The 10312-nt window shown below is 35.5% G+C and overlaps 1 protein-coding gene across 2 annotated transcripts in view; it reads right to left on the bottom strand.

Moving 5' to 3' along the window:
• Window positions 1–1408: 1408 nt before the first annotated feature.
• LGR4 (leucine rich repeat containing G protein-coupled receptor 4) overlaps window positions 1409–10312 on the bottom strand; it is an 81355-nt gene continuing 72451 nt past the window's right edge. For both annotated transcript variants that reach the window (XM_058161074.1, XM_058161083.1), the window contains 3 exons: window positions 8614–8735; window positions 6458–6538; window positions 1409–4653 (listed from right to left, as the gene is read on the bottom strand). In XM_058161074.1, the coding sequence (XP_058017057.1) occupies window positions 3377–4653; window positions 6458–6538; window positions 8614–8735 (1480 nt within the window). In that variant the 3' untranslated portion in view covers window positions 1409–3376. The remainder of the gene's footprint in view (window positions 4654–6457; window positions 6539–8613; window positions 8736–10312) is intronic.

The following is a 10312-nucleotide window of genomic DNA, read 5'->3' as shown; positions in this document are numbered from 1 at the left end:
AAACGTTGCCTAAATACTTTCAATCTTACATGGAAGAAAAGACCCAAACATACCAAAACCTGCATACATATACCCGTGAAAACCTACGAAAACATATATACATATACATACACATACATACATACACACACACACACACATACATATATATATATACATACATATATATATAAATCTAAGAGATGTAGTAAGCATAATAACAGAACATATTAGGATACTTTCTTGTTTTCATTTTTCTATGATTTTACTAAGAACAATTTAGGCTTACAAAATTATAGTATACAAGAATGATAATAGCTCATATTTTGTACAAGTTAAGTAATTTTGGTACACAAAGCTTCTGGCTTTTATTACAGTAACAATATACAACTGAAGTTTATCTACAATGGAAAAAAATATAAACCACAATTTAAACATTCTGCTACTGGCAGCTTCTATATTTCAGGAGGTAGCTTTAATTAACAAAAGGTACTGAAGCCACATTTCCCATCAAGTGTTCTATCAAATAATTTACAAACCAAGAAAAATTCTTTTTATGCACACTATGTACAGTTTAACTTTCCTAACTGCAATTCTAATGTTATTTAATAAAAATATGTGCCAGAATTTCTGGTTTGGCAGTAGAATTGCTCTCATTTAACATGTTGTTCGAAAAGATGTAGCTTATATGCATTGATAACTAAAGAAAAAGGTTAATTCTAAAATGCAATGATATGTGTATCTCCTTGCTTGCCCTTTTAAGGAAAGCCAGCCTGGTTTCACATTACTGTAACATAACAATGAAATAAAAGATCCCAAGTATAGGTACTTTATGTTGTTCTGTCTCAGCCGTTTTAGCAATAGCACTTAGACTTATATACCACTTCACAGCCCTCTCCAAGCGGTTTTACAGAGTCAGCATATTGCCCCCAACATTCTGGGTCCTCATTTTATTCATCTCAGAAGAATGGAAGGCTGTGTCAACTTTGAGCCCGGTGAGATTCGAACTGCAAATTGCAGGCAGCCAGCAGTCAGCAGAAATAGCCTGCAATACTGCATTCTAACCACTGTGCCACCACGGCTTTTACTCCTATAAAACCTATTCTGTTAATATATTCTACCTCAGATTTTGCTGTGTACCTTCCAGATATATAGGATCACCTATTAACTAATCTGCATCTGGAGAGCACCAGTTGGGGAAGATTGTAGTATGTGCTGTAGCTTCACTGAAAATGATACTTTAAAATGATTTTCATCTACACAAAGTAGAGTTAATTTTTTTTGCTGTCAAAATAACATATAACCCAACATGCACATTTAAGATTATAGAATGATGGAGTATTCTGTTGCCTTTGTGAAAATTGCTTAAACAGCCATTAGAATACCCACAATATGTCTGCAGCCCATTTTCCAATGTATGTAATAAGAACAATTTAGGCTTACAAAATTATAGTATACAAGAATGATAATAGCTCATATTTTGTACAAGTTAAGTAATTTTGGTACACAAAGCTTCTGGCTTTTATTACAGTAACAATATACAACTGAAGTTTATCTACAATGGAAAAAAATATAAACCACAATTTAAACATTCTGCTACTGGCAGCTTCTATATTTCAGGAGGTAGCTTTAATTAACAAAAGGTACTGAAGCCACATTTCCCATCAAGTGTTCTATCAAATAATTTACAAACCAAGAAAAATTCTTTTTATGCACACTATGTACAGTTTAACTTTCCTAACTGCAATTCTAATGTTATTTAATAAAAATATGTGCCAGAATTTCTGGTTTGGCAGTAGAATTGCTCTCATTTAACATGTTGTTCGAAAAGATGTAGCTTATATGCATTGATAACTAAAGAAAAAGGTTAATTCTAAAATGCAATGATATGTGTATCTCCTTGCTTGCCCTTTTAAGGAAAGCCAGCCTGGTTTCACATTACTGTAACATAACAATGAAATAAAAGATCCCAAGTATAGGTACTTTATGTTGTTCTGTCTCAGCCGTTTTAGCAATAGCACTTAGACTTATATACCACTTCACAGCCCTCTCCAAGCGGTTTTACAGAGTCAGCATATTGCCCCCAACATTCTGGGTCCTCATTTTATTCATCTCAGAAGAATGGAAGGCTGTGTCAACTTTGAGCCCGGTGAGATTCGAACTGCAAATTGCAGGCAGCCAGCAGTCAGCAGAAATAGCCTGCAATACTGCATTCTAACCACTGTGCCACCACGGCTTTTACTCCTATAAAACCTATTCTGTTAATATATTCTACCTCAGATTTTGCTGTGTACCTTCCAGATATATAGGATCACCTATTAACTAATCTGCATCTGGAGAGCACCAGTTGGGGAAGATTGTAGTATGTGCTGTAGCTTCACTGAAAATGATACTTTAAAATGATTTTCATCTACACAAAGTAGAGTTAATTTTTTTTGCTGTCAAAATAACATATAACCCAACATGCACATTTAAGATTATAGAATGATGGAGTATTCTGTTGCCTTTGTGAAAATTGCTTACACAGCAATTAGAATACCCACAATATGTCTGCAGCCCATTTTCCAATGTATGTAATAAGAACATCCCCATTTTAGAGACAAGAAACAACTATTATGGCAGAACTCCAAAGTGAATCTCAAGACTGTAGGAATGTTCTAATAGTATATATTTTCATCAGAGGTTAAATATTAGTGCAGCAAACCTGAGTTTGATGTCCATTTAAGTATGCAAAAGATCAGTTTCAAATTGTTTTCAAGCAGTACTCTCAAAATAAAAATTACTATGCCAAACTACTCAGAATATATTATAGGGGTGATAGGTATTTGGCTGAAATAAATAGTTTTAATTATAGACAAATTAATCCATAATTTGACCTAAGAAAAAATGTTTTTTGCCTGTATTTATCTCACAGTTGCATATGGGAAAAATATTCCCATCTTTTGGCCCTGCAGTAAATTGTCCTGAGATTCAGTCAAAAATGCTATACAAAAGTTAGCAACCGCCCCCACCAGCTCTCCCCCCCCCAAAAAAATCTATAATATTCTGCTTTTTTGTGCTTATTTATAAAAGTTATCAGGATCAATATCACAACAAAAAAAATGAAATTAAAATTGTGTAACATGGAAATAAGCTTCGAATATATAGTTGCTTGGGGAAAAAAAGTTTTTAAAAATGGATTACAAATTTTGGTGTTCTAATTATTTACAGAAGGAGCGACAGCTCTTATTTAAAATGTATAGCTCACAATACTCAGGCATACAATCCCTTATTTATAATTAATATCATACAATGATTAATAAAAGTGCTTTCAGATGAAAGAATGAAACAGGCATGGTCTATATGAAGCATCATGCTTCCTCCTTTTTAGCATATCGACTGCTTGCAGTAAAGCCTTTCAGTCTTTAATCCTCGGGGTGTTGTAGGCATAACGAACTAACGGAAAGCCTCTGCTCTGATAAAAGCAAGCACGTCCACAAGCCTGCACCTGATCTGAACTATCCGATACAAATGAGTCCTCTTCGTCAGCGTAATCCGAATGGGCAGACTGTGTACCACAATCTGACCAACAGCCGTCAGGCCTTTGACAAGGCACTACAGTCAGAGCAGGACAACTGTGAGATTTTACTAAATGTTTACATGGTGCAGGCTTGGATATAAGAAGTGACTCACAACATTCGCACATGGTTAAGCTACCCTGCAGATGGGTATACATGCTGCAGTCGTAGTAGAAATCCTGAGTCCTACAGCCAGTTTGTGTATTGACTGCAACTGTTCCAGTCCCATTCCTCTTGGTGATGTGCCATCTCAGTAACTTCCAATCTTCCTTGAATTTGGGGTTGAAGAACACATATAAAACTGGGTTCAAACAAGCGGGCAGTGGGAAAAATATCAGAGTGACAGACTTCATAATTTCAGGGCTGATGGCAATAGCAGTGATGAGTGGAGCAAAAGAGAAAAATGCAACAGGGCAAAAAAAGATGCAGTTGGTGAAGATGAGCCAAGCAACATGTTTAATCATGCTAGCTTGATTGTTCTTGGAGAGATCTTCCTTTTCTAGCTTGCAGTAAAGTTTTGTATAAATAACAGCCATTAGCAAAAAGGCTAATGAGTTAAGGAGCACGAGGGTAACCGTGAAGCCCAAAGAAGGGGATTCTCCAGTTGGAAAGGGTAAGCAAAGGGGTGACCCAGAATATTCTCCTTTATGGAAGACTGGAAAGCATGCTGCTATCAATGTGAACAAAAGTGCAAACACGGCTGCAATTCGAAATTGTTTTTGATGGCTGTTTTTACCCTTTTTAATGATTTCCTTGGCAGACAAGCTCCGTTCAATAGTAGCCAACAAAAGGAAAAAAATTGCCCCTTCCGAAGAGAATATTGCCAGAAATTGAGCCACTTTACACCCATTGCCAGTCTCCCACCAAATACCAAATTCAGCAAACCGTCCCCAGGAAACTGCATCCAGGAAAGTTAATATACCGGTGTAGATCCCCATCAATAAATTAGAGATAGAGATCAAGCCAATGAACAATTTGATCGAAGGAAGTGAAGTAGAAGAAACAAATATACTTAAGATGACAAGTATATTGAAGAGTAAGGCCACCAAAAAAATAAACCAGACTGTAAGACGAATCATCCAGCTTCCCAGTAGATATTCGCATGGCTTGAAAGCACCTAAAACAGTAGGGGGAAAAAAATGTGCTAAGAGAAAAAGGTTGCTAGTTGCAGCATATTATATAACAGACTATTTTTTTCTGAAAACAACATAAGAACATTTATATTCAAGGTTAGATTAATGGAAAAGATAGGTATGTGGAGCAATTGGGTAAGAAAATATTTTTGAAATAATAACAATCAAATGAAGACATACTTGAGAAGCACTTTCATAATCTATGTGAAATAAATCAAAATTCAATTAAGCTTCACTTAATCAACTGACTTGCACTTATATACAAATAGGTGTTTGATTGGATGCAATTTCCAGATGGCACTTGGGGAATTTCCCAATGATCTAGAGGGCAGTTGAATCCTTTGTTGACCTAGTTGAAGATATAAATAAGAAGAACGCTAGACAGGACATCTCCCAAGTATCTCTAGGCCCGCAGATGCCAGGAAGCTCCTTGGCATACTGAAGAATTTCGGGAAATTCATGTTGCAGAGCTACTGCTACTGGTATATATATATTTATCAGTTATACTCAGTATTTCTGATATTGTGCAATATGACTGCATTGGTTGAAACTGTTGTTTTTGTGCCCTTTTTACAGAAGCCTTGACTGAAGCAATTTATAAATTCATAAATGAATATGTGTAAAACAGAAGTAATGATGCAGTTGGTATTTTGAGAAAAGGAAAAGGAAGAGAATACGTTTTTTTGGGGGGGGTGGGGGGAATTAGAAAACAAGCTGCTTGCCAACTGTTCATAACTTTTTAGCTCTGCTCTTCCACTTAGCAAAACTGGGAAGAAAGTGGGACGATACTTCACTTATTCATACTTCTATGCAAAATCTATTTTGCATCTGCTTTATTTAGAATTATTTGGCTATCCAACTTGCTATAGCAACTCTGGACAGCTAATAGATAAAAACACAAACAAGAAAACAAAACAACAAATATATAAAACCTATAAGGCTTTGCATATATAGGAATCTAAGCAATATATATAGAAGAAGAGATATAGTTCAAAGATGTAAAAAGGACCCCATTATTTTAGCTTATCAAAAGCTGCATGTGATGCAGCTACTTACAAAATCAATTTTATACTGTATAAACTTGCAGTGTCTGCATCAGTAGACATAATTACTCTATCCTATTATATCCTTGAGCATTAAGGCCATCATGTCTATGTGCTATATTTTAATAAGGTCATTAATTAATCAGAGTTGGAAAATTAAATTCTATCAGATTAATTGAATACATTGAATAAGCTTAGGTTGCAAAAGAGAAAATTAAAACTAGTCACAAAGCACTATCTGCAAACATCTCATGATGTCATGCAGAAGGCATGAGAAGTAGCCTCAGATGCAAACTGGAAAGGAAGCAGACTTTGCAAAAACATTAGTTATTAACAGTGTCAGGCAGTGGAACAGATTGCTTTAAGAAGTAAAAGGTCTCTGAGAGAATGTTTAAACAGATGCTGTATGCTGTAGATCAGGGGTGTCAAACTCATGTAGTCACAGCAGTGTCACATGTATTGGGACTTTTTCCCCCTTTGCTAAACCGGGCGTGGGTATGGCCAGTGCCTGACACATCCGGCCCACAGGCCAGGAGTTTGACAGCCCTACTGTAGATGCCTCCTCTATTGCACATCCTTTATTACGTTGAAGAGCAGGCAAAATGTTATCTGACAAAAGGCGGACAGCCAAGAAAAATACCTGTAACCTTTATCACACAATTAATTATATAAATGAATAAAGTAAATCTATAATGTGAGATAAATTTATCTGAATTAGAAAGGGAAGCGGACACAGTACATGTACCTGTGGTGGGAGTACAGTGGATTACTGTTTGACCTGATTCTTTCACTTCAGCGCTGCTTAAGTCATCTACATCTGGTGCACCTAGATTAAAAGGACCAAAAATCAGATTTATAGAAATATTAAATTCTGCTTCATATATTTTATTTTTAAAAAATACAACTCAAGAAGCTAACTCCCCCCCCCCCTTTAAGTCAATCTTGGCTCTGAGTGACTGCCTGGACAATCTCTGCAGTTTTCTGGGCAAGATTTTTGGAAGTTAATTGCTATTGCTTTTTTACTAGGATTGAAAGAGAGGGGGACTGGCCCCAAGGTCATCCAACTGGCTTTGTGCCCAAGGCAGGATTAGAATGCATGGTGTCCTAGCTTCTAGACCTGTGCTTTGACCACTATACCAAACAGATTCTTTTACATTAAATTAGAATTACTTAAAACAGGGGTAAGCAATGGATTCCTCAGGGGCATTGCCATAAACCCCCATCAAGACTTTTATTAAAAATTTGTAAAAAGGTAAAAAATTATTAAATGAGAAGGTAACATCCAGTAAAATGTAATATCAGGCTCCATCATATTATTTATTTACAAGAATGTGTTTGAATCCCTTAGATTATACAAGTATACAAAAAAATTAATATGATGCGTGCTACAACCTATGGCCCCTGCTCTGTTTGAAATCATAGGTTCCTGCCATACATGTTTGGAGGAAGCCAGGTTGGGAAAAGCTAGGAGACAGTAAATCACAACACAACAGACCAGTAGTAATTATATCCCAAATTCCAAGGACAGAATGTCTCAATTTATGATAAAAGCCTCTAGCCATGATTGGGATAGAAAAATGGGAAGTCTTTGTTTTCTATCCCAATTCATGAAGTCAGTAGCTAAGCACAGATATGAAGTAGTTTCTCTGTGATTCAGTATTATTTATTATCCATGTTTTCTGGAATATTGCTTAACCCAAATCTGCTCTTTCTCCCTATATCTTAAAATACTGAAATTTTTGTCTCTATAAATCATTTTTCTGTGTTTTTATTTTCATTTTGAAAATTGTGAATTGTATTTAGAGCTCCAATAGCTATGCACTCTTTTCCTTTTAATTGTGATTTTTAATACAAAATCACAATTAATACAATCACAAAATTGTATTAAATAAAATTTAATACAATTTTATGACATAGAGGGTGGAAAATTCTCACTGCTGTACAATCTCATTTTTTTCCAGTCACTATCTACAGTGCATCTTTATGGAAATCATGCAGTACCATCTGATATTTCTCAAAATTCATGAACACAAAGAGAAAAGGTGCACACATACGTGTTGCTTTCACTGGATTTGACAAAAATATTTTGTAATACAACTCTTGAATTTGCAATGGATTATTCATAAACCATTATCAAATTAAAATATATATTCATGCCTCTAGAGCAAATAGATAAAAATCCCATATCTTACTCTTATGAGACAAAGACCTTTATGGATGTTCCTATAAATCCAACCACATTTAATCAGAAAAGGTACCATTTCTGTGAATTCAGAGGTGAACTATGTTTATACTTTGAGGAAAATAAAGAGAAAATGTTTTTGAATTATTATAGATAACTTTTTACCATTTTGCAAATGGTATGCCTTCATGACAAATATTTTGTGGAGACCCACACCACATTTTTAAAGTTCCAAATGAATAAACACTAGGCAATAAACAATCCAACAAAGATAGTTTTAGAAATTCTTTTAGATAGGGCAGCTTTTCAGGGAAATAGCATTTTTACACGGAAATATATTCAAGCAGAACCATATTGTTACGCAGTTACCCTTCTTCAAAGATATAATTCCATGTAATAAAAATGATTTGGACCAGGCCCTAATATGCCATTGCTTTGGAATTTCTTGACCAGAAATATTATACACGACTATACTCAAATCATGGCAAGCAAACATATGGATTACACAGCCACAGCTGATCTCAATCATGAAATGATATACTGTAGAAACAAAATATTCTGCATGACTGTTTAAATAGATTAAAATAGGATAGTGTGTTCAAAGTATAAACACAGTTAACATCTGAATACATTAGCACATACACTATTAACATTGGATTAAAAGGTCCTTTTAAATCTTAAATAACCTGCATATATTATGATTGTATCAGAGCACTCACCTTGATCATTTATGATTTCTCGACTCTGATTTTGGAGGCTGGGATCTTCAGGATTAGAATTCAAATAAGAGTCACAACCCCAGAAAGGACAACATTGGTAGGCATAAGGAACAGAGAGAGATCTGAAAGTTTGAAGAGAATAATGGGGGGAAGGGATTATTCATTTTACTTAATGTATTTATTTGTATTTTGGTACAATGTGATCATGTAACATAGCAATAAATTTACAACAATAATGTATTAATAAATAAAATAGACCAATAAGGAAGACATCTTAAAAAAGCATAACTTTTTATATAATATCTGACCAGGACTTAGCTGCCCCATTCTAAACCTCCTGCATTTCTTGAGGTTGCTTTGGGGACATCCCCATTTACAGTATATTATAGTAACTTATCAGGAAAGAGGTCACTGATGGTAATACTGGCTGGGCCAGAAATGTAGTTGGTAAATCCATCACTGATAAAAATAGGGGCTGTTCACAATCACGCTAATACACCCAGAGACATTCCTGACCTCGTGCCTCCATTACTCATATTGCCAAACTGCTGGCAGATCTGAATAACTTTCTCAAAGAAAACAAAAACAAAAACACAAGGTTTTCACGGTTTGCCCTCACAGACTAACAGACCTTCCCAGAACTTTCTAGAGTTATATAGCATCCATACTACCAAAAGAGCTTCCTTGGGTGATTTTCCACAATTCAGTGGTAGCAAAGGAAAAGCTTTTCTCCCTGGTATAGGCCTTCTAAAACATGATATGGTCACATTAGCTTTTAGATTTCTGCCACTGACAGTCTAGCCATCAATATGACTGCTTCATCACTCAAATTTTTCACTAAACCAAGGAGATCAGCTGTTTTGATGAAGAGTCAAAAATGTTTAGGAATCAATTAATCAATAGCTTTAGTTAGTTTTTCCATTCCGCCATACCAAAGGCCTCAACTGAAATATAGAATAACAAGCAAATTCTGGAAGTCACAGGATCCCAAAGCCATAACTGATGGGCCTTTATTAACTGATCCATCCATGATAAAAGGTTTCATGACAAGGGAGTAACTACAGGTTCTTCCACTCATGGAATACTTTCCTCAGTGCAGAAGATATAGTCCAAAGTGTTCCCTGATCGAGAAGTGGAGGTAGATACTAACTGAAATAGGCTAAAGAAAGTCACAATGACCATGAATTAAAGCTTGAAAATATCAAGCACTAAGATAAGACTCAACACCATCTCTAAGACTAGTTACAGATCCCTCACATCCTGGACATAAACTGTTTCAACTCCTACCCTCAAAACGACGCTATAGAGCACTGCACACCAGAACAACTACACACAAGAATAGTTTCTTCCCGAATGCCATCACTCTGCTAAACAAATAATTCCCTCAACACTGTCAAACTATTTACTAAATCTGCACTACTATTAATCTTCTCATCGTTTCCATCATCATCTCCTTCTACTTATGACTGTATGACTATAACTTTGTTGCTGGTAATCCTTGTGATTTATTGTGATATTGATTGTCCCTGATTGCTTATTTGTGCCCTGTGATTATCATTAAGTGTTGTATCATTAAGTGTTAAATTGTACCCTATGACCATCATTTGTGTTATAAATGTTGTACCTTGATGGAGGTAACTTTTCTTTTATGTACACTGAGAGCATATGCACCAAGACAAATTCCTTGTGTGTCCAATCA

This window comes from Ahaetulla prasina, chromosome 1, assembly GCF_028640845.1.
Source record: "Ahaetulla prasina isolate Xishuangbanna chromosome 1, ASM2864084v1, whole genome shotgun sequence".
NCBI lineage: Eukaryota > Metazoa > Chordata > Lepidosauria > Squamata > Colubridae > Ahaetulla > Ahaetulla prasina.
The sequence above is the reverse complement of the archived record's forward strand: the minus strand, read 5'-3'. Positions and strand labels throughout refer to the sequence as shown.